This window comes from Thunnus maccoyii, chromosome 3 (genome assembly GCF_910596095.1).
Source record: "Thunnus maccoyii chromosome 3, fThuMac1.1, whole genome shotgun sequence".
Taxonomy (NCBI): Eukaryota; Metazoa; Chordata; class Actinopteri; order Scombriformes; family Scombridae; genus Thunnus; species Thunnus maccoyii.
In genome coordinates this window covers 14,475,491-14,503,212 of record NC_056535.1, presented here as the reverse complement: position 1 = coordinate 14,503,212, position 27,722 = coordinate 14,475,491, and the positions used below count along the sequence as shown (strand labels likewise).

Sequence of the window (27,722 nt, the reverse complement as noted above, 5' to 3'; positions counted from 1 at the left end):
GAAGAGGTTCAGTCTCATTTGTGTTACCTTAACATGATTCTCAGTCAAAAAGTTTGTGGTTTTCTGCAAAAGCACACATCCTGTGACATCTAACACTGCCTTGAAGGAACAGTTGCTCCTCCTGAATAGCTGCACACTAAACAAGACAACAGATGCTGTCGTCGTGTTTATCGCAGATATAGTAAAAGAGACAGAAACAGATAGAGAGAAGTGTCCTCGGTCAAACCTCCATTGTCATGGAAGGCTGTTGCAATTGGACATTGACAAATGGTAAGTCTTGAAATAAGAAAATGTCATGTAAATGGGAGCTGTAAATGATGATTTTTGATGTGATTTGAGATTGAAAAGGCATTTATGAGATTTTCTGCTCAAATGTCAGTGACAAAGATGTTCAGTATTCACAGTTAAGACCAACACCATCAGGTCAACACAGGCATTTAGCAGTAATCACATTTAATATTAAGTGCAAGAGGTGCAAGTGGAACAGCTTGGAACTCGTTCTCTACACCTGATTTACATGAAATAATACAGGGGAATCAATAATACCCTTTAGACTGAAGAAAAAAGTTGTTATTTGTTAGGTGGTGTGTGAAGGAGAAATACCGCAGGTCCTTCCTTCCTGCTGCTGGCAGACTTTGCAATCATCGCTGCTCCCAGTAGACCACACGCACCAAAACAAGACAAAAAAGACAAATTCACTCATGTACAATATCAGTGTATACTAAAGTGTGCAATATCAATATTTCCTATGTGCAATCAAGTGATTTCAACTGTTGAGTCTGTTTTGCTTTTTTACTTATGCTTCTTGCTATTGCGTCATCCCCTTTGCTGCTGTAATGCTGCAAATTTCCCCACTATGGGATTAATAAAGGATTATTTGATCTCTTATCTTACAGAATACAACATACAGTAGATATGTGGTCACTACAAGTAAGTTAGGGAACATTCTATGTTGAGATTGAGCAGAAGTCTGGATTCTTTCTGAAGAGACGAGTCTTATGTTCTACCAGGAGATCGGTCTATCACTGGGGTGTCAGATATGTAAATGGAAAAATTTGAGAACACAGTTTTAAAAGGTAAATACATAAATTCATTGCATAGAAGAGAATTTACAATAGCTTCTATCACTTTTTTCTTTGGTTACCAGTCAGTTGCCCATTTACTTTTCCAACTCTGACAACTCAGAGTCACAACAGGGCATTTGGCTCCTTTGTGATGACAAATCGGAAACCAACAGTAACCAAGTGAGTGGTGTAATTCTACAGTAAAGAAGGGTTCATGTCTAACTAATCCATTGTACAAGCTTTGAATAATTGAGTTTGAAATTTGCACACTTTGCACTTTTATTAATTCTTTTTTTTTTATGGTCCAACTAAATCTAAATTAACTTCTCTGTAGAAGCTGTTGATGTTCTGTTAGGGGGGTCAAGAATCAAGCAACACTTGTAATATAAAGAACAACTTTATTATGAGACCAACGTGTTTGTTGCCCCCTTCAGGGTCAGTACACAACACACCACAAAGAAAAACATTTGAAGTGAAATGTTCTTTATACAAGTGTTGCAGGGGTCTTGACCCCTTCAGACTTCTTTCCTTCTCCATGCACCTTGGAAGTAGGTGAAGTTGTGCTAGAAATCCCTACTCTAATTCAAACACATGGACATCTTGAAAATTACCCAGCACCACTAAACTGATGCTATAACGGTAACAATGTGATGTAATTAATAATAACCTTCAGAAACTCTCTGATGAAAATGCAACTAAATGAAAGGAGTCAGTGTAAACCACTTAAAGGCATGTTTGAGTATTACTTGGTGGGTTAATTAGGTTGATGATTTCTTTGCCCAGAGGTAACATGCACGCAGTGTTTCACACATCAACACAATATGAAAAATAATATTCATATTATGTTATTTATATTCATCACAGAGGCCCTGTGCATCAGATAATATTCAGTGATAACGTGCTCTGTTTGTATTTTAAGTGCGTTTCCTCTTTCTGAGCTGCTGTTTAAGCACTTCAACAAAACCAGACGTACTGATGGGTCCATTATTAAAACAAGCACTGGGTGGCCACACAACAAACACCACAATTCATCAAATTTCCTAGATTTTCAAACATAATTTGTCTGAAATTTGATGTAGTGGCGTGGCCAAAGAAATTGTGTATTGATTTGCACATCTGACTTAATTCAAGCATGATCCAGGTTCAGTGAAACGTTAGAGTAATCTTCCGCAGTAAATTGGATTGACGTGCATTTGCAAATGTTGTTTGAGGTAGGAAACACATTCAACATGTTTTGCTGAGCATGTACTTTTGCAACAAAATGTATGTGTACAGTGCAATCGCACAGTTTGCATTTCATGCTTGCAAGCATCTCAGTAAAACCGCATATTTTCTTGCTGATTACTGAGCAGATTTACCAAAGAAAGTGGAGATCAAATCTCTTGCTTAAGAGCACCACAGCTGTACGCTCATGATTTATTTTATGACCTGTGTTTTTTTACAGGTTTTTTTCAGCAGAGATTTAAACTGTCCACTGACTACAAGTTTACATACCTGTCAGTCATGCAATTTGGAAACTTATTTCGCTACATAAATTCATCATTCATTCATCTAACCCAAACCCTAAAATGTCAAAGAGAAATGTTCAGTACTTAAGTGTTTATTTTGGCACTGATTATAACACTAATATTATACAGCTTATATTTATATACATACATAAGTGTGTTATCACGCTTCTCATCTAAACTCTCGACAAGAAAGTGAATCGCATATTTCTCACCATGTTGAACTATCCTTTTAACAACCCCAGATCCCTCCATCCCTGTCTGACTTTCAGTGATGAATCAAGCGGCAGCTACCATTGCAGTAGACAAAACCAATCAAAGCAATTTGTGAACAATAAACAACATTGTCGGCTGACCTGTATCCCAGATTTGAAACACTGAAATCATTACTAAAGAAAAATTTTCCTACAGCTCTCTCCAGTTAAGTGCACAACTTACCTGCCCTGATCATGAGGTCAAGGATTGCATCAGTAAATCGCAGCAGTTGTAGAAAAATTGAATGACATTTTCCAGTGATGTATGTATTCCTGACAGCATACTGACGGTGACAGTGGACACAAATGAATCTCCTTCTTCCTACATTAATGTATTTTCCTGTTGTTTTGTCCTTGCTGTATAATGTCCTTAATGAATTATTATTATGGACTTTTAATTGCCTCTGCATATATGAAATGTATATTTCAAACATTTAAGGTGTGCAAAAGCCAGTGAGTGGGGTGTTCCTGCAGGAAGTTTGCACGTTGTCCCCATGTCTGTGATGGTTGCTGGGTACTTTGATTTTTTTCCCTACTATTCAATTTGCTTTGTGTGTGTGTTCAGGATGTTACCTGGTTCCCACTTATGTGAGTAGGAAAACAATCATGCACAGGATAGATAATCGATGGATGGATAAGTTTTGGAGCCAATCGTGGTCTAGTACAAACCTACAGCACACATAGACTAAGAATGGTGACTACAGTGATGTAGGAAGAGTTAAACTTTACATATTCACAGATTCTTGATTTTTCAATGACTAAAGGAGTAGATGTAATTTTAAGAATTTCTAACCAGGTGATTATTAGACACAAATAATTATTTATGTTTTATATGTGTTAAAACATGTCTGGTGGGGATATTATAATTATTCTCTCTTTCTTTCTGTCTTTCTTTCTTTCTTTCTTTCTTTCTTTCTTTCTTTCTTTCTTTCTTTCTTTCTAGGCTGGGGCTTTTTGTGTATGTCATTTCGACTACAGATACTATTTGGGGTCATCAGTGCAATACTGGTCCTCTCACTGTCTTGGAATATTTTTTTCTGTGTCTCAAAATGTTGCTCAGGTAATCAAATTATTTTCTTTTACAAATTCAGTGAAAACAAGTTATTTTTCTGTATCTGAGGGCAAACATGTTCTTCTGTGTACTGTAACAGGAAGGACATGTCGACCAAGGATCAGACAAAGGTATGTATATATTCACTGATTCTCTTAAATGTCCTCTTAAATAGCAGAATTTTAGTACTCCATGCATGCCAAACTGAAAACTAAAAAGTGTTTTTCCCTCTCTGTATGTCCAATTTAAGGAGCACACGGCAGATGGAAGAAAATCCTATTTATGGAAACGTAAGCTACATGCAAACAAGTAGGTGAACTGTATGTGTGTGTATCTCTCTCTCACTTTGCCTTTATACATTTGTGTCTGTTTACAGTTTGATGTTTATGTCCACAGGCTTTACAGAAGTTGAGCATCCACATTCGTCACTCACCTCGTCATCCATGACTTATGAGCAGAGAGTCAATTCTGACTCACAGGTAATGTTTTACACCCCTGTACTAAGACAGAGGTCTTTACCGTAGGTTCACATCATGCTGTGCATCTGCTATTGATTCACATGCATCACTAACCTTCACAGAAAATGTTGCCATAAAGGATAAAGCAAAGTGGTAGTAAAATAAAAAAGAAACAGAAGCAGCAACATGAAAACAAAAAACAAGGATTGTAGGAAAGGCTGAGCTCAACAGTGTATGAGAAAACATAAATGTGTAATCAGAAAAATGAAACTATTGGTCTCTACGGTATTAAAAAAATTTCATGAATGCATAAAGTTATTTATAATGATTTTTATCTTATTCCTTTCACTCTAACTGCCATCAGACTGAAAGAGTCTCATTAGGATGTGTTTATACAAACTTTTGGTTCGCCTTCATAAGGTCAGGACAGGACATGGTTGTATTGGATTGTATCAGTGGTGGAAAGTAACTGTGAACATTTACTCAAGTACAGTACTTGAGTAAATGACAACTTTGCTGATATTGTCACCATAAACCTGCCCCTGTGTAAAGACATTACATTTTAATTTTTTGTTTCTCCTTCCAGTCCAAAACTCAGGACTGCTATGCCAACCTCACCCTGAAGCCTCCCCGGCTGCAGTCTGGCTGCAGCTCTCCACAGATCCAGTACTCAGATGTGGTTCATTTAGAGGAGCCAGATAAGGAAGATGAAGGCAATGCAGACACCGTCTCCACCATGTCTGATCTGTATGCTTCTGTGCAAAATCAGCGCACCAAAACCATCAACAATGCAGACAGCAGAGAGGATTACGCCAACCATCTCTGAGGACGGCACTGTTGCTGATGCTGAGCTGCCAAAAATTGCCTTTTTGCAACTTGACTGGCTGCCACAGGATGGCACTGTTTGTCATTATATCAAAAATAACCACCCTTTAGTGTAGTGATGTGCTGTAAGTCATACTTCTCATGCAAACTAACTGAGTGGTACACGTATTACTAAAGAATGTACATTTTTGTGAAGATTCAATGCATTATTCTGACATATCTTGCTTTTTGTTTAACTTAAATGAAAACAAACACAGCTAATATCTCTGTAAGAGCAAAGCATTTTATCAAAAATTCCCATTGTTTGTACTATACTAAACATGCATATGATATGAAAGATTATAACTTGTTTTAAGACATTAAAATACTCTGCTTTCAATAAAAATTTGTGTCTGACATAATTTTTTCACTAAAAAGTTCAAGTACCAAGTTAAACATTTTTAAAATCCAGAATTTAGGAATTTGCAAATATTGTTTTTTTTTCATGTCAAAAGTTTAACTGCTGGACACAAGATGTCTTCTACTTCACTGTAAAGTTAATTCTCAGTGTTTGTTCACTGGAGGCGTCACGTTTCCACATCACATTTCTGTAAGTTGCATACTGGACCATGATTGGCTCCGAACTAGTTGTCACTAATCATGGTCGTACTGTATGTTCAGTTAAGACCACAGATAAGCTTTTCCCCTTCAGCAGATAAATGTGAAAACATGTCTCTAGAGTCAAACTCTGCACAATGACAGTCAAACATACAAGTGAGGTAACAATAAGCAAAGCACCTTTTTGAGTGGAGGGGGACTTTAAAATACATTTCAAGCATCCATAGATAAGTATCTGACCAGTCAAATTTAGCTGATTTCTAATTTCCCACTGATTAAGTCATTGGTGTTGTAATGGCCAGTATATCTCCCCAAGATTAAATTAATGCCACTTAATGTCACTTATTAAACCTGTCAAATCAATGATTCACTTGATCAGATCAGACAAAAAGGCAACTCAGAATTAAACTGAATGTAAAAAACACATTCTGTTTTAAGTTAGTCTTTATCATATATTTATCATTTATAGTATATACAGTATATGTCCTATATACATAGAGCAAAATATGTTAAATGTCTGTTTTACACGTTCACTACACCTCACTCATTGCTTCAAGCCATAACATCTACTGTATTGTTATACAGACATTCAATTAGGCTTTTTTGAAGAAAGGTCATACTAGTCTGTACTTTGTATTTTCTATCGTGCAGCCTTATTTATGATGGCAGTAATAACAGTTAAGGAAGCAATAATCAGCATGAAAAATACTATGCTTTTATAATCATTAATGGCTAATTGCAGGACAGTTGTAAGTGTCCTTGAACAGAACAAGGTAATACACCTGGGAAGACAAGGGCATTCTGTTGTCCACTTGTTTTTGTAATCATTATTTTTAATATTGTAAGTAGTATGGAAATTAATGCAAAATCTGATGCTGTCACCATCAGTGATTTGTAATCAATAATCCTCCTTGAATCTCTAGAGTTTGAAAAGCCAAGGAGTACTAATTGACCTCTGACAAAGAAGAATCATACAATTTTGATTAATGATGACACTTCCACTGCTGAAATTTGTGTATCATGTCAAAATGTCACAAAGCTGAAAAACACATTGATTACTGTACATACATGTCTTTTTAGTGATATGTATCACCATTACTTTTATTTTAAATATAGTTATTGAATGTTAAAAAGAAAAGGCTGGGCAATTCAGATAAACAGAGGCAAGAAACCAACACTGAGAATCTGAATATGAACTGAAATCTTTGTGCAGCAGAGGTCATGATCGGCCATCGTACTTTCACTGATCATACAGTCCACTGTAGCTTTTTATTAGAGGTCAAATATCAAGTGGTCACAGTGGGGTTTTGTTCTTGATAAGGATGATGAAACTAAAGAAGAAAAAATGTAATATATGTGCCATATGCACTTGAAAATGTGATGCTTGTGCTTATTTAGCACCTCAAATCATTCTTTGTCATTTGTAAACGTTTTCAGAGGAGGAACCTAAACTTATGTATCAGCACTCTGCAAGTTATAAACTTTGAAGGCTGCTTTCCAATTAACATGGAAACTTTCCTACTGTCCATGATTACATAAGACACTTATCCCTATTAGATAATAACAGACACTGCATTGATAGAGGAACCTTTGTAACTAATACCAATCACTCTCCTGGCTGACCAAACCAACACCTGTTATCTGTTATTTATCAGCATTGTACAGCACATAATAAGTATTTTATTGACTCAAACACATTCCTTATTTTAGAAAAATAGAAAGCTTGTATTAAGAATGTGAGACATAGACAAGAAATTTGTCAAACTAATTAATTGATTAAGTGTAGTAAATAACATAGATGAAAAATGATAATAATTTTGCTTGCAATATAAAATACCCTTAAAGTGTAAATCAATAAACTTTCTAATCATGGAATCGAGTGCAGAAGAGTTTGCTCTGTAATTAAACTGGGGTTTATTGGTAACTGAGATAACAATATTGCAAAGTTTGATGTTTTACATTCTTTGGCTAGCATGAGCAGGACATTCTGTATTATTGGGGCTATTTATGGAATACAATAAAACTGTGTCTGTAGCACCAGGTATTGAAAACTATCAAATACTATCAAATACTCGGTCAGATTGTGAGTGTGGTTTACGTGTTAATTGATCAGATGTTGCCTTATTTATAAAAAAATCTCAATTTATGTATTTGACATGTTTAACATTGGCCGCCATCAGGTAAGGTCCACAACCTCCACATAAAAATAGAGTGAAACATCTAATGATGAGCAAAGTGATGTTTATGTGTAAAATCGGTTGAGTAGCCTGCACAATAAAACACAGTGTGCCTTTAAAGGCTACTTATTTGAATTTACACATGAGTCTACAGACTGTAATTTCAGATTTTACAATTGAAAGTGTTGAAAAATAAAATGTCATTTCATTAAAAATGTGGTGTTTGATGTTTTGATTGTGAGTTTGCAGGTTAATGGAGTCACTCCTGCCCAGTAATTAATTATACACAGGAACAAACAGGAGATGATGCAAATGGAGAATATACATAGTTGCACACTAAATACCTTCTCAAAGCACATGATGACCATTTCACTGAGGATTACTCTCATGCAGTAAGCACTGAGTAATCATTAATTATAAATGTATGATAAAATGGAAAAATGAAATGAAGGTAATGATGCTATTAAATCAACCAGTGAGAGCATGAGCTGAATATGTTACCTGGAAAATGTGCTATAACACATTATCAGCAGCAGTAAAATAGATACATCAGGATCTTCATGAAATCAGTTTATTTCAAATGGAATTCATAAAATACAATATAATACATCATGTGTCATATTTTACACATTTAATTCTCTTTTGCCATTTTACATACAAAACAACAACTGTAAAATTCATATAAATAGTATTAACAGCTTATATTAATTTTTAAGAACCCTTCATCTTAGATTCCAAATATATTTTATCCCTTCAACAGGTATAGTAATCAATCTCACCTCTGCTGGACACCAAGGTGAAAAATATCTACATTTTGAAATAGTTGTGATGACAATAATTCTCAGGTGATGACATACATTTACATCAACATTGATTGTCAGTGAAATGCTTAAAATGCCTGCCTTGGTGTGGCGGCTCAGACCTTGCTGTTCATAGAGGTGATTTGTCCTTTTTCATCACAGCTTATGGGGTTCTTGAGCACTTCTACACTGTCAAAGTCAGAGGGCATGTCGAAGAAAAGTTCATCATCAAAGCAGTCCTCGTCATATGGGGATGCCATGAAGGGCAGCTTCATGACCAAACCAGTGAGAACCCCACCAACAGCAGACACTCCGATGGTGCAGAAGATAGCTGCCAGCTGGTAGAGAGCTTGCTCCTGCGCGGTACGACCCAAGCCCGGCTTCAACCCGGGAATCAGCTGCTGCAGCTCCAGGAGCTTTGGATCTCCCTCAGGTGGAGCACGATGGGCAAAGATCTGGTACATGCTGGGCCCATAGGTTTCCTCGGTGGCTAGGAGGATAGCACAGATTCCTGCTGTTGATGATATGAGGCCAGTGAGTCCATGGAGATTGTGAATGCCACACTGGTCTTGGATCCTCAAGCGTCGTGCTAAAAAGGGGGTCAGGTACCTATAGCCAAAGAAACAGGCAGTACAGCCCATGATGCCCAGACCGTATGCAGCTGCAGGGGAAATCATCATGTCCACTGAAGCCCCGACGGTCACACCACCCGCCAAAGTCACATTCTGAATATCAGCCATTGTGAGCTTGCCTCTCTTATTGAACACTGCTGAGAGGGCAAAAGCAGTGATAGTGGATGAGCTCAGACCTATAAAAGTGTGGAGGATTGCTCTGTGTTGATCGTCACCCTTAAACGTAAGAGCAGAGTTGAATGAAGGCCAGAACACCCATAGGAACAGGGTTCCCAACACACACAGGATGTCAGAATGATAACTAGTGATCTCTTTCGCATGTCCCTGATTCAGGCTCGGCCGGTACAGAACAAATGTCACCCCTAAACCAAAGTAGCAGGCAAACAGGTGAATAAGAATGGTACCACCTGCATCATTTATCTTAATGTATTTCAACACAGCCCACTCTGTCACAGAAAAGACAGGGATCTCCAGCAAAGCCATCACTAGGAGCTGCACAGGACTGGTCTTCCCAATCACGGCTCCAAAGGAGATGAGCACCACGGCACAGGCGAACTCTGCATTCAGCAGGTTGATCACTCCCAGGTGAATTTTACCATCATAGTAAAACTGGAAGTAACCTTGGACTAGGATCGCCCACTGGATCGCAAATGTAGCTGTGAGAAAGTTGAAGACCATCCCGCTGAAGCCGTAGAATCGGAAGAAGGCCAGCAGGCAGCCGAAGCCAACGAAGATCATCACCTGAACGTCGGCAAAGTAGGGGTAGTCGCGATACAGTGAGTTCTCCATCGGGTTGGTCTCATTGTTTTGCAGTTTAGCGTTGGCGTTGTCATCATAAGTGACAAACATAGAATAAAGAACTAGAATGACGACCTGCAGCACTAACACTAGCACTGGCAGACGCACCTTCAAACTTGTAGACGGATTCATGATGATAAACAACTCACAGGCAAGTGAATGGCTCCCCCTGCGCACAAACACCCCTTTTATACCTCTGTTTTATCAGATAAGAACCGGTGATAGTATTGGGTAAAGAGCACACCCCCACACAGGCATATAGTTATCTAACAGTGCATCACCTTGAGTGAGGACTGCACTTTAGTCAAAATGACTTTCTCTCCTGTCTCTCATTACAGTCCTGTCTACAGTTAAATCTTTAAAAATCATAAAGATACTGTACAGCAATGGCGTGAGTTAATATTTACATTTAACTTGACTTTTCTCATGTTAGATGTTTGGTATATAAAACTTAAATTGCAACAGCTATGAGAGCTATTATTGCTGGTTGTTGTATTGCTCAATTCTAGGCATTCATCTTTTTAGTCAAGCTTTTTATTAACAGAGTTTTTGCTTGTTTTCTGTATGTAAAGTGTCCTTTGGTTACGTGAAAGGCACTTAAAATTTAAATTAACAATAATAATAATAATAAATTTTAAAGATTCTTGATTTTTTATTGTTCTGATATGTTCCCAATGACAGTCTGATGACAGAAACATAGACAATACTTTTACCAATACCAGTTTCAATATACAAGGGCTAAATGTGATGCCTGTCCACCAGTCATTCTAGTGTGGAAAGTGTGTGATTGATTAATTGACTGAGAATGTCAAAACTTTCAACTTTGTCTAGACCTGTCCTGTTTTGTTTGTTCTATACATTTGTGTCACATCTTATCTTTTACGTGTTTTGAGAGACCCTTGTCTGTCAAATTGGCCTCATTATAATTACATATGAGCAATCAGGGAATTGCTTATATATAGATGCCATTTTACGGATTTTAACAAGATCATGGGACTTCTTTTGTGGTAAACCATATTAAACACAAATTATTATTCAAAGTAGAGTATTTTATATACACCTTAAAGGACCAGTGTATAGGATTTAGTGGCATCTAGTGGTGAGGTTGCAGATTGCAACCAAATGAATACTACTCCTCAATGGATGTATTATAAGAACTGCATACTGGACTGAAAATGGCGCTATTCAGTCCAATAAGAATTGCTCGGTTGGTGCATATGTCAAAAAATGTTTCTAGTTTCCGAGTTCGCTTCTGCGTTGTTCAGCCCACTGAATATGCGTAGTAGTGTTTCTCCAGCTGGCCCATAGACTTTACATTGTGATAATGTCATTGATTTTTAAATTGCTTTCTTGGCTCACAGAAAGGCCCCCTCTAGAGCCAGTGTTTGGTTTGTCTGTTCTGGGCTATTGTGGAAACAAAGCAGTGCAAGATGGTGGCCTCTATGGAAGAGGACCTGCTCCTTATGTAGATATAAAGGGCTCATTCTGAGCTAACAAAAACACTTTTTTTCATGGGATTATATACTAATAAAAACATACTTATGACTATTATATTCCATTTCTGCCAAGTCTGTTCCACTAGATGCCACTAAATTCTACACACTGCACCTTCAAAGCATGTCTGTAGGGGGTCTTGAAAAGGTTTTTTTATTTTTATTTTTTATTTTTTATTGAGCTAAAGGAAAATGTACAGAACAAGACTGGGAATAGCTATACAAAATGAAGGATGGAATTAAATCAACGATGGTTGAAGCGGTGTTACAAAACATTTGAGTAATCATAACACACAAAGAGGTACCATTGTACCGAAAATCAAGAGAAATATTTCTTCACAAACAAACCATATTAAAACAAAGTAAGAAAAAAGCAAAAAAAACTGGTAAACTTTTAAGAGCACAAGATAGCAAGGAAGAGACATTTTAAGAAGCAAGGACCGGAATATAGATGTATACAGTTTCTTAGCCGTTTGTTAATTTTTTCCATATTTTTCAGTGACTTAAAGTAGTCGGCAAAGTTATGCATGAACACAGTGAAAGAGGGAGTACTGCCATTCCACTTACAAGTATGTATATGATATTTGCCCAAAATAATTACAAGATTAACGGTATCTGAAACGGGTCTTTACGAGGTGGTCATGCCTTTTTATGGATATGAATGGCCTTGTTCACACTCCGAGTCAGTGGAGGCAGCAGAGACAGAAACAGAGCGAGAAAAAACCCAAACGAAGAAGAAAAAGGAGAACCTACTACCATGATGCATTGCACTGCCAACGTAGGCAAACAGGAACATGGCTACCGGTGTTTAACACCAACAATCCGTCTTCACGATACACTTCTCTCGGCCTCACACAGCCTGTGACAATAATATAACATTTTTCTGTGCCTCTGCGACTGAAGGAAAACCTCAGTAGAGTCTATCAGCGGAGCCAGCAGACCCTCTGGAAACAGCGTCTTCGTTGTTCATCAATCAAACAGGTAACGGATCAATTAACGCCGGCTCAGTCCACAGCTAATGTTAGCATCATCAGTCACCAAGATAAATCACTTTCTAACGTTTGTCCATCAAGGAAACCACCTCTGAATAATAAACAGAAGCAAAACACCGCAAATTCGTCATAGTGCTTTACATGTGTATTGTTAAATATACACGTAAACATCTGTATGACATCTGAATGCAGCTGTGTGTGGAAACCTGGTCGTAACTTAACATGACTGAGATTTTAATCTCTCTAATAGACGGAAGTCATGAAGACCTTAAAAACAAACCATATGTCGACTACCTAATGATTATGGCCTCGCTTGAGGAGAATCTTGATATTATAAAAATGATACAGTAGGGATGCACCGATCCGACTTTTTCCAGTCCCGATACTGATACCGATATCTGGACTTTGGGTATCGACCGATACCGAGTACCTATCTGATACCAGTGTTTAATTAATAAGCTGTATGCCTCACTGTGTGGAAGAGACTGGGATCATTTTCGTATGTTTAAGGCAAAATCAGGCTTGACTTAAACATTGCTTTCCTAACTTTGTAAAACAAAATGTAACAAATAAACACACTGATACAAATGAACTGAATTGTTATTTATGAAAATAATTGTATCCGATGCTGACCGGCCCATTGTCATTGATACCTGATCCAGCTATTTGAGTATTGGATCGATAGCCGATATCGGTATCAGTATCGGTGCATCTCTATATTACAGCAAAATCTGATCACAGCCTCATGAAGCTAGTATTTGTAAAGAATATCCATTAAAATCAATATATCTTCCGTAGGAATCCCCCAAATTGCCAAAGGTCTGTTGAGGTGAGAAACATTTTTTTAATCTGGTTGCTCCAGAAGGCTAATGCTGGTTTGAGGAATGAAAACTTACCAACTGACTGACACTTTTTTTTGCTAATATTTACCCTCATGTCTGCTTCACTGTGTTGACTTGTGAAGGGTGTCTCTATGAAAACATCTCACCTGTCAACGTGAAAATCCACGCTAAAACAGAAGAGGAACTGTATATTGTACCATTCAAGTGATTTTGGAGAGTAGATTCAGTATATTTAAAGTATTGCTGAACTCATTAGTTGGACAACAAACAATTATTGCCAGCAATTTTGATTGTCGATTAATCTTTAAGGCATTTATCAAGCTAAAAGGACAAACATTTGCTGGTTCCAGCTTCTTGAACGTGACTATTGGCAGCTTTTCTCTTCCTCTCTCCATTGTATTACTGTAAATTTAATAGCCTATATTTGGGTTTTGGACTATTAGTCACACCAGTAATTTGAAGATGTGATCTTGGGCTCTGGGGAATTATAATGGATATTTTTCACTATTTTCTCACATTTAATAGACAAATTAATCAATAAATTAATTTAAAATATACCTGACAGAAGAATAAGGATGATCATATTTTGTCATTTTTTCACAGTTTTCACCTGAACTATTTTATTGCCTTTGTAACAGCTGATTTTGATAAGTGCTATATGAACTTTATTATCATGCTGTATTTTTGTATTGTCCACAAATCCCATAAAAAAATACCCAAACAGTCCTTTTCTCTATCTCTTGATACTTTCCCTGTCTGAGGCACTAAGCTCCAAGCCCATTTGTTCCTGCTAATAATGTCAATCTTTGAAAACTGTACATATATACAGTATATTTTCATATTTGATAAAAGCTATTTCCTAAACTGTTGGCAACTGTTGTTTTTAGCAAATTTTGTTCAAACAGGATTAAAAAACTATTTTCTGCCATGCATTAATACACATTTGGTGTTCTTGTGAGTGTTTACGATGGTAGGATTTTGTTTATGACTCAAAATAACAGTGTCCATGTAAATTGTATTGAAGAAACATGTCATCCCAGTGCAGCGGTGCGGCTCACTGATGTGTTTTTAATATTTTTTGGACAGAAATCAAAGTCTATGGCACACAGCTATATCAAGCTTTGGCTACACAGGAAATACTTGTTAGCAGGATCAATTCATTGTTGGATTTGGTCCTTTATGTCCTTAGGTGACACTTCAGTGGTGTTGATCCATTGACGCTGTTGGGATGTTTGTGTTTGTTTGTGATATTTTATCTGAAACTAGTTAGATAGAACGGGCCTTTTTCACTGAAGGCATTTTGACATGTCACAGAAGGAAAGGCACAGGTATAAATAGTAAAATGAATGATGGCTGAATTGCATTTCAGTGCTTAGCTGCTGTTTAAGGGTGCTGTTATTGTGCATGCTGGTTCACTGTCACATGGCTTATTGGGACACAGAGCCAATAATGTTATTAGTAACACCTGAGCTTTTCCTACTTTGACAAGTCAAAATATTTGCTGTGAAAAAGGTTTATGTCTCAAATGAAAACAAAGGAAGTGATTACAGCTGTGAATGTGTAGCCATATCCCAATAAAATGATCACTGGTTATCATCACTCCACAATGTATGCAGTTTCATGGGCAATAGTGACCTCATGAGATTGAGATGGCTGCAGAAATGTCTTTATTTGAAGATGGGGATATGTTTCAGGTGGACAAAGTCATGACTTTGTGACCTGAAATTTCCATGGAAAATATAAAAAAACCTAAATTAAAGAATGAACACTCATGAAAATTAGTCAACAACAGTTTTAATGATTAATCATTTAAACCATTTAACAAGCAAAAATACTAAGCATTCACTGGTTCCAACTTCTTACGTCGGAGGATTTGCTGCTTTTCTTTCTTGTTTTATATTATTGTAAATAATATCTATGGGGTTTTGTACTGTTGATCAAACAAAACAAGCAGTTTAAAGACATCACCTCATTATTTCTTTCAATATATTCTTACACTTTATAGACCAAACAAATAATCAATTAATGAAAAATAATCCAAACATTAATCAATGATGTAAATAATTGTCAGTTGCCTTGATCACAATATATAATGATATATAGGATTCTCAAATGGCTTACCCTTCATAACATCCACATCAGTAAACAACTATTATTTGTGACCTTAAAAAGTTGAATACATCATTTTATAGCGAGAATCTTATTTGTTTTGTCAGCAGTAACTTGCAGTCTGTGTCATTCTGCTGCTGCTGAGGCTCTTTGTCACTTTCCCTGACTGCAGACTGCTGCTGTCAACCACTTTCCAGGCGAGACACAATTCATCACGACCCTCAAACACATCTCCGGTCTATGGAGCGGGTCCAAGTTTTGTTTGTTGATGACATCATGACTACAGTCTGTTTAGCAGTTCAGGTTTTGAGAGACAGTTTTAAATTCACAAAGGACAACTGAACCCTAGTATATAGGCTAATATAAAAAAACAACAACATGCCTCTTGTATTTTAGGGTGGATTTTCTCTTGAAGAGACAGTCCAGTAGGAATATGTGATGTCAGTGTGTTAAACAGGGCTCTGGTATCAGTTTTATTCAACGGTTCCTTTCAGATGTAACTTGGTAACATGAAGTGATTAATTCCCAGGAGTATGATTAGTTGTTTTGAACACATTTGAATGCATATTTTGATCATTTGTTTTGATAAGTCGAATATGATCGATTATAATTTTCTTCAATATAATTCTCTTTAGTGGGTCAACATGGCGAGTCCAAGGACCAGAAGGGTTTTGAAGGAAGTGAGAACCCAAGACGAGAATAATGTAAGTCCTCATAGCGGCTTATTTATGTGGTCATGTGCTTTCGATAGTCAAAATAGTTTCAGGTCTTTGGAACCTTATAAATCACACAGCAGGTAGCAGATGTTTGACTTCAGTTCGTCACCTTCTTATAGTCCTACAAAAAATGTTAATGCTTGTACTTGTTCAAATAAATGTTTGTAATTTTGAGTGGTGATGTCACAGTCTGTGGACATTTATGCAACATGGTTTTTATCTTTGACAACAGCAGTAGGACAGATTTAATGTCTTCTAACAGATGCATTATATAGATAAATACATTGTTCTGTATTATTCCAATGACGTATCTTTAAAAAGTGATACCTGCTTAAAATCTACTGAAGTAAATGTTAACATTTAAAGAGACCTGGCTTTTGTCTTTTGATAAGTTCAGATGAAAAAATGTAATTTTGAAATCTTTGCTTGTCCTTTTTGCTGCTAAACTTATCCAGTATAGGCTAAATGTCTATGTACACTGTTGAGGTTTTAATGGATGTTTTGTACCATTTTCTCTTCAAGGAAAATGTTTTGATCTTAAAATATCTTCCTTAGAAGTGCAGGGTCAAGCTACAAATTACCTTCATTGTACAAAAGTTCTAAAATCCATCTTGGTAATTGTTTACTGAAGATACATAAATTTATTATTGGTCCAATGCATCTTGTTCTTTTTTTCTCAGCTTTGCTTTGAGTGCGGGGCTTTCAACCCTCAGTGGGTTAGTGTGACCTATGGGATCTGGATTTGTCTTGAGTGCTCTGGCAAGCACAGGGGACTGGGAGTCCATCTCAGGTATGAATGCTGAAGTCTATTATGACGTTGATGACTTTGTTGATGTTCATATTTGGCATCGGTTAATTTCACATCTGGCTCAAATGACAGATTTTGCAGGATGGCTGATGATTGCATGTTTTCTGATGTTTACATGTTTTTATTGTTTTATGTTTAGTGTGACAATTAGCTATGAAATCAAATTTTATTAAGGAGTACGCTGAGTTTTTTGATCAGCTCACCTTCCAAATCATTAAAAATCCCCCCAGAAATCAGTGTGTTTCTGTCGGTCATTGTTACTGAAATATTAAAGCACAGCAGTGATTAATTCAGTGATTAATATTTTCTCTTTGCAGCTTTGTGCGCTCAGTCACCATGGACAAGTGGAAAGATATTGAGCTTGAGAAGATGAAAGCAGGAGGAAATGGAAAATTCCGCTTGTTTCTTGAACTCCAAGATGATTATGATCTCAACTGGACTTTACAGGAGAAATACAACAGCAAAGCTGCTGCGCTCTTTAGGGACAAGGTGAGCTGTACAGATTTATTGAAAGATGCTCAATGTCCATGCAGAGTGCAGACCAAAACTATATTATTTCCCAACTAACTAGTCTAACTGGTTTTCATAAAACCTTATGAATAGATTTCTTAGATTTTCTTTAGTTATACCTTGCACTAGATAAAAATTGATTAGATTATTGTGATTCTGATCCAAGATTTCCACCACTGGAATGTTGTTTTGTTTGACTATGAAATGAACCAAAGAGGCAACTTGATTTTTAAAGCACTCAGTAAATAAGTGTATTTACTGGAATTATGTGAATGTTTAAGCTAGTTGTATAATGATTCAACCTCTTCTGATACTGTATATGACAGGTTGCAACTTTAGCAGAGGGTAAGGAGTGGTCCATTGAGACATCTTCTGCCAAAAACTGGACATCTCCTCAACCTAAGACCAGCCTTTCATCCTCTCATCGGTAAGAGTGAAGAAAAGTTCATACACAAGCACCATTTGGACAACCAGAGACAGAACAGCCATTAAAGCAGTGAATTCATGTTTCTGTTGTATAGCTCTGGGGGACCTGGACAAACCTCGGCACAATCCGGAGACAAAGCTTTTGAAGACTGGTTGAGCGATGATGTGAACTCTTATCAGAGGTTAGAGCCTCACACACTGCACCTGCTGTCTTTATTTCTTGGATTTTTCTGTTTTCTTTAAATGAAGTTTTGTAAAATTCTTCTTTTTACACTTCTTCAGCGGAGGAGGTTACAGCGGGAATCAAGAGAATCGGTACGTTGGCTTCGGCAACACAGTGACCCCGGAGAAGAAAGAGGATGATTTCCTGAACAATGCCATGACTTCAATTTATTCAGTAGGTCACAATATATCTTCACTCTGAGTTGTGTTTTCCTTCATTGGAGTACATTTCCATGTGATGATTGTTGTTTTGTTTTGTTTTTTTTCAGGGTTGGAGCAGTTTCACAGTTGGAGCTAGCAAGTTTGCTTCTATTGCTAAAGATAATGTAAGTGTACCAGTGCAATAAATGCTGCATTGCATTTTACTGCATTTAATTTGTGTAAGAATATCTTAGACCCCTTTTCTCTCTTTTTCCACCTCATACAGACATCTAAACTGGCAAACCAAGCAACCTTAAAGGTAAGACTATATCGTTGTGGGTTACTGGTTACTGGTACTGCTAATAATGTTTTTTTTTTTTCTGTCAGGATCATATTTGACTTTTCTCTGTCCTCTTCTATCTATGATATTAATTAATGTCATTTTACTTGAGGGTATTTGCAGAGTTTTCACAAACTTGATGCCATTTTGCTTGATAAATCGTCGACATTTTGCCTGGTAACTCTTAACATATAATGTAAAGTTTCAAGCTGTAATAACTGTGTTACTACTTTAATATCTCTTTGCTCACTCTGGATGTAGTTAAGGGGCTATAAGGCGCCCCCAGAACCGGTAAAGCAGATAATAGGTGCATGGCGATTTTTCCGCATCATTGTTTTTTCTTTTTTTCTAAGACGCATATCATTTGTGTCTGCTTGCCAGTATTTTTTTTTTTTTAAACCATGAAACAAACATTTTGCAAAATGGTGGATGTCATCTTCATCATCACGCGCTTCTGCTTGGATAACACGAGGCCTTGTACACTTTGAGTTTATGGATAACCTGTGAAAGACAGTTGATGAATCTAAACTGTCATCATGTGGACTATAGTAGAGGACGGGAATTAGCTGTAATTCCTTCCCCTAATATAGAAATGTTATTTCATGAACTGTTTACTCATCCATTGATAATGGGTTATCCATTCATGCATGACAGTTTTTGTGTTGACTGCTAACAGTGCTGTAGGGGTGTAATGGTATGCAAAAGAAAAATAACATATCGGCACCCTTCCAAACATTTGGTACTTATTTGAACTCAATATAGCTAAATTTAGCAATGTTTGTGTGTTTTTTGTTTTGTTATTGTCTCCATAAGGCAGGGGTTCCCAAATTTATTACTCAAAGATATGCATCTGATTTTTATTCAAGGTTTCAAAGTCAGAGGTCTGGGAGGTGGTGCATAATCAAAGTGGGCTGATGACACATCTCTCTTACTCTTGTTTTTGTTTAATGGGCGGCTCAAGCGGCCCACAGAGCTACATTCATACTAGTTGTAGAAACTGTGCACTAGAGAAATGAGACATATTCTGTATCTGCGATTTAGGAGCTGATAGCAAATTCCCCAGTGTAACGTTAATGCGTCAACTTGGCAGCAACAACGAACACACAACACTCTCTCCAGCAGTTTACGTCACCATGACAACGATGTCCACAATAAGGAAATAGGATACATTAAAACCACATTCATCTGTAGACAGGATCGCTGTGAATGATCTCTAGCTACACTGTATATTCAACTTCACTAACAATTTATTGATCAATAGAAAATTTATTTTTAAATAGAAAACCTTACACTTCATAATGTAAGGTATGGGCTGGGTCCAGATTGACTTGCCTATGAGTAGCACTGCAATAAAGCAACATGTCTTTTATGCAACATGTCACTTTGCAGAAGGAGGCGAGTTTTGTTTTTAAGATTTGGAATTAAAGAAGCACACCAAAGACTTAAATGTGTATGCAGTGACGTATACATTGATCTGCAAGTTTTTTGAACCATTACACCCTCTAGTGCCTGTTCAGTGTCACAGTGAATGGATTGATCAGTCACTTCATGCATCTGCAGAACAAGCAGTTCGGTGTTTTGCACTAACTGTGAATGTTAAACTGTGTTTCATTCAAGTGAACTCTCCCCTCTGACTTTCAACCAGGCCACAGAGTTAGGACAGACATTAAATGAGAATGTTATCAAACCTACCCAAGAAAAGGTAACATTGATGTTTGAAGTTGTTGATTTGGTGGTGGGATGCAGTGCTTTAGACAAAGAACAGCTTCAGATGTGAATGTGCTATTTTCTACACGCTTGTCTGTGCCAGTTTATCTGCTTTATGCCAGCTTACACTAAACGACAAAAGCCCTGCTTTCAAGAATGTAAAAAAAAAATAAAAAATAAAAAATGAAACCTCCCAGTCTGTGACTCAACCATGTGGCAGCAGCATACTGTTTATACCAGAAAGGGTGTGAGTCAGTGTGAACTCTCAGCACAGTCACTGGGCAAGCCTTAAAAGTACATTTTAATATTTCTAGGAACCACAGACTCTGCTCACAAGTCAGGCTTCCTTTCAAGGCATTCAGTTTTCACTCTGAAGTTCCTGTCAGTCTCTTCCTGTTGTTATGTGTTGTAGAAGCAACACAGGGGTGATTTAATGTATGGGTTAGTAAATCCTGTAATCCTGTAAACATTTGAATTTTCAATGCAGCTTCCAGACTCCACAGTCCACACTCACCTTCACAAATAGAAGAAATCTATTTTTAATACAAAGATCTGAACCAAATTTATCTTCCCATTCATCTGGCAAGAAATCTTAGCCAAGCCTCTTGGCAAAAGAAAATGAGCCAGTCTTTGTCCTCAGGCTTCTAACATCGGGAGAGATTTTCTTGTGGAGTTCTGCAAACATGAAACGACACAACTCGGGAGTTTTTCAGTTGACAATTAATTGCTCGCTGGCTTTGCAGAGGCAGTGTGTTTGAGCCTTTGCATCAAAATGAGCTTTCTGTTTTTGGCAACATGTATGAACTGAATAATTTGTCACCGTCCTTGAAGTAATGGTGAGTGTTTTCCACATCCGTAAATGCTTCCACATAACTGCCTTAACTCGTACTGTCAAGTGAGCAGCTCCTGGATGTGTCTTTTTAATGAGATGAAAAAAACAACAAACAAAAAATGATCAAAATACAAGAAGATAAAATGAGTCAGTTCATTTTTTATTTAGTAGGAAATATCTTCTATCTCAACATTTGAAGTGGTTTACCCTTTACACTGGGTTGGGTAAAAAACCAGGGACTGAGAGAGACTGCTATTAACTATTTAATCTGGCTTTTGTCTTCTAATGTACAGTTGGCATTGGTAAAGGTATCTATAGTTTGTGCTTTTGTAGCTCTTTCTTACAAAATGGTTGTAGCTGCATTATTCTGGAGTTTCTCTTGAGAAGAACAACCTTCTGTTAGTCTAACAAAAAGTCGTTCTTCTCTCTATCACTGCCCTCGGCAACACATGCGTAATCACTTATCTCACAAACAAGATGATTGTTGCTCGCTACATGTTCTGTTTGACAAACGTATTTTCTTAAAGATGGCTATTTTTTTATTGTGTTTGATAATAATTAAATTATAACAATTTGGCTCATCCAGGTGAAAGATGGCAAATTGCTAGATGAAATGACAGTAGGCATCACTGGGCTGGCAAACAAGGTAGGATGGGCAGACTTCTGCCACGCTGTACAGATCCAAAACCAGTCTCCTGAGCAAGGAACAACAAAAACCACTCCGATTCACCAGCTTACTGTTTACACCTGGGTTTCTTTGTCTAAATGTGCACAAACTGTGCGGTCCCCCGATGTTGTCACCCTCAAAGGAGACTGGTTTTGTTCTGATGTTAAATGTTTGAATACTAATTAATTTTTAATCTCTCATTTTTCTTGCTGCCATTTTATTCTGGTGGTGAGTACTATGTAGACGTAAATATTAAAAAATAAGTATTGCAGTTTTATTATTACTGCCTCTGTTTCTGTTGCTAAGATGGAAATTACAGTAGAATCGTCTTTGTCTTGTAGCTAATATTGAATAGTTGTGGTATTTAAGTTTCATCAATTATCATTTAGTTTCCTGATTATGTTAAAGACTTCATGCATTAGTCATTTATTTATTATTGAAGTGATAAATATTTGATACATTACATTACAACTGTATAAACATTATGTCAACTTAAGTATTCTTTTCTCTTTCCTTAGGTTCAGGGAGCTGGTGCAAAATTGACAACTCTCTTCATGGGTAAACCAGAAGATGGGTAATAATAACAACTTCATACAGTTTAAAAACCCCACATACCAAAAAAATTTGTTTGCTGTGATTTAATCCTATAAAACGTGAAATATTCAAGCATTTCCTCATGTCGACTGTGTTCAGGTCTGCTGGAGAGAGCTATCAGAACATGGATGCTACTGAAGGATATCAGGGCAGTTCTAGCCAGCCTGTGTCAAAGGACTTCTGGGAAACCTTTGGTAGCAACAGCTCCTTGAAGGCCAAGAAATCTCCCAGCAGTGACAGCTGGACCATCCCAGATAATTCTGCAAAGAAGAGCTCTGACAGTTGGGACAATTGGGGCTCTGAGGCGGCGTCCAACAACAAACACAGCACAGAGGAGAGCTGGGAGGCCTGGGACAACCACTGGGACAACACGGATGGTAAGGCAAAGAAGAGTCCCACAAAACCTGCAGAAGAAACCTGGGATAATGCAGACTGGTAGTGATCTCATAACCATACAGCTCCTCAACTTTTTTTCCCCGCTCTGGCCTTTTCTCTCTCTCTCTCTCTCTCTCTCTCTCTCTCTCTCTCTCTCTCTCTCTCTCTCTCTCTCTCTCTCTGTTCATCTCACTTGCACTTTCAGGGAATGAGCTGCATCCAACTTACTTCCTGTCAATGCATTCAAAATATATTTATCAAACACCCAAGAAACAATGAATGAAGCTCTGGGTTAAGTTGAGCTCATGATGAAATTAATATTCTTAAAAAAACTTGGAACTATATTGACTTGCGGTCATGTATATTATTGTAAATTATCTTCACCACAGGAAATTAAGATAAATCAGTGTAGATATGGTCATACATTAATGCCCAAGCTCCCAAAGTATAATACTCTTAATGGTGCCAGTGTTCATTCTGTATAATGGTTTTAATGATACTGGTACTCAATTCGCTACATTAAAAAATGATGCATGAGCTAGAAAATCAGACATTGTAAATACAAATCATTGTAAATACAGTATGAGTGACTAAACACTAATCACATCCTTTTCTGTGTGGCCAATAATATCGACTTATTCTGCCCCCTTTTGTTTTGTAAAACAGATTTTGAATTTCATTTTTGATGAGAATAAAGTCGTTACATACTGTGGTCCCAAAGTGTCATAAAATTAAATAAGCAAATAACCATTATAACAAATTGGCTACCATCGGTGTCAATCACGCAAACTGACTTACAACTTATATGTTTGTCAAAATGGATTTAACATGGATGAACTGTTGAAACTCATTTTGACTGATACAATATTGTGAATTTACTTCCACTTTTTACCATCTTCACCAGCTTTTGTTAACAATGGCTAAAGACCTATCTCTAACTCTCATTCAAAAGTCAAGTTACAATTAAAATATTCTTTTAATCACATCCAGAACATCATATTTATACTTGTTTGTTATGCAACTCCACATGTAATGCTACTTTCCTGCAACATTTTGCAGTAAAGTAGCATTACATTATATTACATTGTTCTGTTTTTTTTTTTTTTGTTTTTCTTTTACTTCTCTGCAGTATACAGCTGAAATAATCCATTTGGATTGAAAAATGTCAAACTATAATATGCCAGGAATCAATTGCGAAGCATTGAATTAATACCCACCATTAGATTGTGATCTACTGAGTAGGGGTGTTTTCTTGTGATATTATACTATGTATTTGTCATTTCTTTTTCTGAACTTGAAGCTGGCTGGTGCTTTTTGAATTAATGTTAAGTGCAGGCAGGCAGGATATGCTGTATTTGCCCGTATAAACTGATTTTAAACCAGGCTCAGGTTGTGTCAGGCTCCTAAAAACTTGCATTCTCTTTTAAATCCAGCTGATGTTCAGAAACAGTGATTTTGAACAGATTTTCTTTTTTTTTTTCTTCTTTTTTTTCAAGACACGCATTTTTAAATAAATGGTGTCTAAATATGAATTATACAGTTTGATGATAAAGTCACTCATTGCAGGATAATATACTGCATGTACTGTATGTGAGTGCGGAGGTTTTGAGAACTGGACACAGATGGGGGACTGTAGACTGGATTGTTTAATGCATGGTGTTGTAACTGCCAAACCTGTGAGCCTGTAACCCATCGTGGGTCATTGTAAATTTCATCTTGCATGAAGCAACACTGTGTGACCTGTTCTCCTCATCTGTGTCAACTGTCATTGCACCTCAGTCAATATGAATTGTGAAGATCTGGTGTCCCATGTATCTTGACACTGGAGTATTAACATCTGAATTGTGGAGTAATCTCATTATATGCTGAATTCGTAGATGGGCATAGCTCTCAAATACTTGTGAATTAATTTAATCAACCTTGTGCATCCCTCAGTCAGATTCAATGGCATCTGCATTTACTGCACATTGCTCACTTTAGACGTGATAGTATCATGGAAAGCTCATTTTTTTGGAACAAGATGGAATGTAATTAGGGTAAAATTGAGCATTTTATAAGCCTGATGGTCTGATAATCTTACATTTTAAATGAGCCATCCACGTGTAGAACTAGGGAAATAGTTGCAAGATCTAATTTTCTGATGTGGCCTTTAATTGCCTGTGACATAAAGCGTTGTGACTTAATCATACTGTAAACAAACGTAAAGTTCCATTTGTTTGTACATGTAATTACCTAGAGATGCTCAGTTTTCATAATGATTCAAACCACTCAAACTCAAGTTAAGTATACGTGAACCAATTCCAGCAGAGGTTTAATTTGTCTGAAGTTAAATTTTTACATTTCAAGATGCAGTAAATCACCAATATGAGAAGACATCTTAACACTCATCTGATTCTTTGAGGCTTGGCGTCTGTGATCATTGATCAGTAGTCAATTATTAACTGCATACAGAACAGTCCACTAGTGCAATATAGTTGCTGGACTGTTGTCTGTTATTAGGGTGTATTAACATTTTGTTGTACTTAAGTAGGTGGTCCCCATTGGGTCTCATAGTTGATAAAAATGTAATTTTACTATTACAGATTTTAACTATTACAGGATAAAAGATCCTGGGAACTTTATTCCATGCCCATTTCCTACCTCTAAAAAGTGTTCAGTTTACTGCCAAATAACCAGTAGTGAACATGTTTTCTTTTCTTAATATTTCAGCATTGTTTTGATGTAGATCTTATTAGGCTTCATTAACTGTGATCCATTTTATCCTTGTTGAAAGAATTGTGTTTAAGCAAAGCAACAAAGGATGGGTCTACAATATTCAGTCTTTTTTTTTTTTAGTGAGAATTCAATGATGTAAACAAAAAAAAAAACAAAAAAACAAAAAGATCACTCCTGGAACATTTGTGTTGCTGAACCTCTGCAGTCATGTGTTCATGTACGTTCATGTGTTCAAAGCCTTAAACAGCTGTGTTTGCTTTCTGTTGATTCTGATGTCAGTTTGCTTGCGTGTGTCTGATGCAGTGAGGTGTACATGTCGGTAAATGATCATCTAAGATAATGTCAAATGATATATTGTCACTCTGAAGCTTTATAATTTTTTTTTTTTTTCATTTATGATGGCATGACATAAAACATGTCAAATGCCAGGAAATGAATTGAAGACTGCTGTGATATCTCGCAGTTTAAAAAGGGAAATATTTGAACAGTCACTTGTCTGAAATCTGTAAAAGAGCTCATAGCTTTGAAATACAATAGTTTTCCTTTTTGGTGAATGTCTTGTTTGGATTACTAATACACTTGATTTGTGGATAAATCTCTGAATGTGTTATTGAATGAACTGTATCCAATAGGTCTTGACATAAGGTGATGATTTTTTTTTTTTTTTTAATAAAACCGGATATGATTTATTTTGCCACATAGTCTAAATCTAATTCTAAACTTTCCAGAGCAGCAGTTTAGCTCAGTGTCTGTGCCTGTTGAGCATTTGAGATCGGGTATGTCAATGTTTGTTGAAATGACTATTGTGTCAGAAATACTATTTTTGATGTCATGCATGAGATGTAACGTGGAGCTAAATACATTCAGCTGTTTTGAACTTTCCGAAGTCGTTTCCTCAGTGATTTTCAGTGCAGTCGTACGCTTGCCCCTTCCAAGTTTCACCAGCAGCCATCCCATGAGGTGCGCCAGTGTTACCGACACAGTTTCGGCTGTGGATATTTTTCCTGTACACATGGTTTCTGTGTTAAATAAAAATGTATTGTGCCGTGAATGTTAAAAGTATTTTAATTATTGTTTGTGTGGTGCAGAACCTGGAGCCAATGTTGAAAATGTGGATTGAAACGTGATGCTTATGTCAAGATAGTTTTAATCTGGCAAGGTTTTATTTTAAAATGTTGCTAATTAGCCAGAAATACAAACCCATCAGCAAACTGTTAAATGATGAAGGTTGTAGGGTGAAATTTCACATAAACTTATTAAGTGAGATCTTGAGATGCACAATATTTTTGTGGCTGATATTTTACTCTCCAATAAATGAGAAAATGATTGTTAATGTTCCAATTATGGACAGTCAGCCAATAATTACATCTAATAGTGTGGAAAGATAGTGTGAATAAACACCACCAGTATAATCATATCACAGGCAGATAAATGCATTATAAATACAGTCACTGCTAGAATCGTGTGACTCCTGAATCTTGTATCATGTAAGAAAGATCCTTTTACAACTGGGTGCATGAGGCTACAGTACAAGGGTGTTTTATAGTCCAATTTTTATTAATTGCATTGCTACCTGTTAACACTCGAAGAGAGAAAATTATAAATATTTGATGAATGTTAGTAACAATGATTAACAAATGATCAGTCTAAAAATTGGACCTAAAGAAGTTTGCCTTTATTGTCCTCTGAAATTCCATATCGGTGCATCTCTGCATATATTAGAATTAAGCAGATGCCGTAATGTTTGCAGATGGAGTTTGTGACTTTCTCTTTTAGCCTAAAGCTTTGAAATCATGTCTCATAAAATGACCAAAGAGAATGATATGTCCAGATCTGAAAAACATATGGACCATATGTTTCAGATTAGGCATTTTATGATATATCAATTTTAGATTTTGTTGGTTTGGTCTTGCAAGATACAAACTCATTTTGGAGAGGAAAAAAATAATTAAGAAAATGAATCACAGATGGTAAATAACATAGTTAACCACATCATTTATATAGTAGCAAATAATTACACCCCACACACTCTATCTCTGTCTAATTAAGCCATACACTGTCAGTGATATGAC

At 36.7% G+C, this 27,722-nt stretch overlaps 3 protein-coding genes across 5 annotated transcripts; 2 read left to right on the top strand and 1 right to left on the bottom strand.

Moving 5' to 3' along the window:
- Nucleotides 1-105: 105 nt before the first annotated feature.
- On the top strand, nucleotides 106-5,528 carry LOC121894274 (signaling threshold-regulating transmembrane adapter 1-like). Its single transcript, XM_042406770.1, has 6 exons — nucleotides 106-270; nucleotides 3,767-3,883; nucleotides 3,975-4,005; nucleotides 4,125-4,183; nucleotides 4,271-4,353; nucleotides 4,919-5,528. Exons 1-6 carry the CDS (start codon nucleotides 237-239, stop codon nucleotides 5,156-5,158), a joined length of 564 nt encoding a protein of 187 aa, XP_042262704.1. The 5' UTR covers nucleotides 106-236; the 3' UTR covers nucleotides 5,159-5,528.
- Nucleotides 5,529-8,584: 3,056 nt separating this feature from the next.
- On the bottom strand, nucleotides 8,585-10,692 carry LOC121894439 (ammonium transporter Rh type B-like). The gene has a single exon (XM_042407036.1). The coding sequence runs from the start codon at nucleotides 10,291-10,293 to the stop codon at nucleotides 8,848-8,850; it is 1,446 nt and encodes a 481-aa protein (XP_042262970.1). The 5' UTR covers nucleotides 10,294-10,692; the 3' UTR covers nucleotides 8,585-8,847.
- Nucleotides 10,693-12,384: 1,692 nt separating this feature from the next.
- On the top strand, nucleotides 12,385-26,701 carry arfgap1 (ADP-ribosylation factor GTPase activating protein 1). 3 transcript variants are annotated; one of them, XM_042406668.1, is made up of 14 exons: nucleotides 12,385-12,635; nucleotides 13,445-13,475; nucleotides 16,233-16,301; nucleotides 16,994-17,103; nucleotides 17,439-17,610; nucleotides 17,958-18,058; nucleotides 18,153-18,239; nucleotides 18,340-18,454; nucleotides 18,549-18,605; nucleotides 18,707-18,739; nucleotides 20,406-20,462; nucleotides 21,886-21,945; nucleotides 22,485-22,540; nucleotides 22,660-26,701. In XM_042406668.1, the coding sequence occupies exons 3-14, from the start codon at nucleotides 16,242-16,244 to the stop codon at nucleotides 22,997-22,999; spliced, it is 1,248 nt and encodes a 415-aa protein (XP_042262602.1). In that variant the 5' UTR covers nucleotides 12,385-12,635; nucleotides 13,445-13,475; nucleotides 16,233-16,241; the 3' UTR covers nucleotides 23,000-26,701. The 3 variants fall into 3 exon arrangements, with proteins under 3 accessions (XP_042262602.1, XP_042262601.1, XP_042262603.1); XM_042406667.1 differs by lacking the exon at nucleotides 13,445-13,475 and having other exon boundaries at nucleotides 12,387-12,635; XM_042406669.1 differs by lacking the exons at nucleotides 13,445-13,475; nucleotides 20,406-20,462 and having other exon boundaries at nucleotides 12,387-12,635.
- The last annotated feature ends 1,021 nt before the right edge of the window (nucleotides 26,702-27,722 follow it).

What these genes read in the sequence shown, in the direction of transcription:
- LOC121894274 (XM_042406770.1), top strand. Translation starts at nt 237, where the DNA reads ATGGAAGGCTGTTGCAATTGGACATTGACAAATG. An exon ending in CAATTGGACATTGACAAATG is followed by an intron (nt 271 to 3,766) that starts GTAAGTCTTGAA and finishes CTTTCTTTCTAG; the next exon opens with GCTGGGGCTTTTTGTGTATG. An exon ending in CGACCAAGGATCAGACAAAG is followed by an intron (nt 4,006 to 4,124) that starts GTATGTATATAT and finishes GTCCAATTTAAG; the next exon opens with GAGCACACGGCAGATGGAAG.
- LOC121894439 (XM_042407036.1), bottom strand. Translation starts at nt 10,293, where the DNA reads ATGAATCCGTCTACAAGTTTGAAGGTGCGTCTGCCAGTGCTAGTGTTA.
- arfgap1 (XM_042406668.1), top strand. Translation starts at nt 16,242, where the DNA reads ATGGCGAGTCCAAGGACCAGAAGGGTTTTGAAGGAAGTGAGAACCCAA. An exon ending in CCATGACTTCAATTTATTCA is followed by an intron (nt 18,455 to 18,548) that starts GTAGGTCACAAT and finishes GTTTTTTTTCAG; the next exon opens with GGTTGGAGCAGTTTCACAGT. An exon ending in ATGGGTAAACCAGAAGATGG is followed by an intron (nt 22,541 to 22,659) that starts GTAATAATAACA and finishes GACTGTGTTCAG; the next exon opens with GTCTGCTGGAGAGAGCTATC.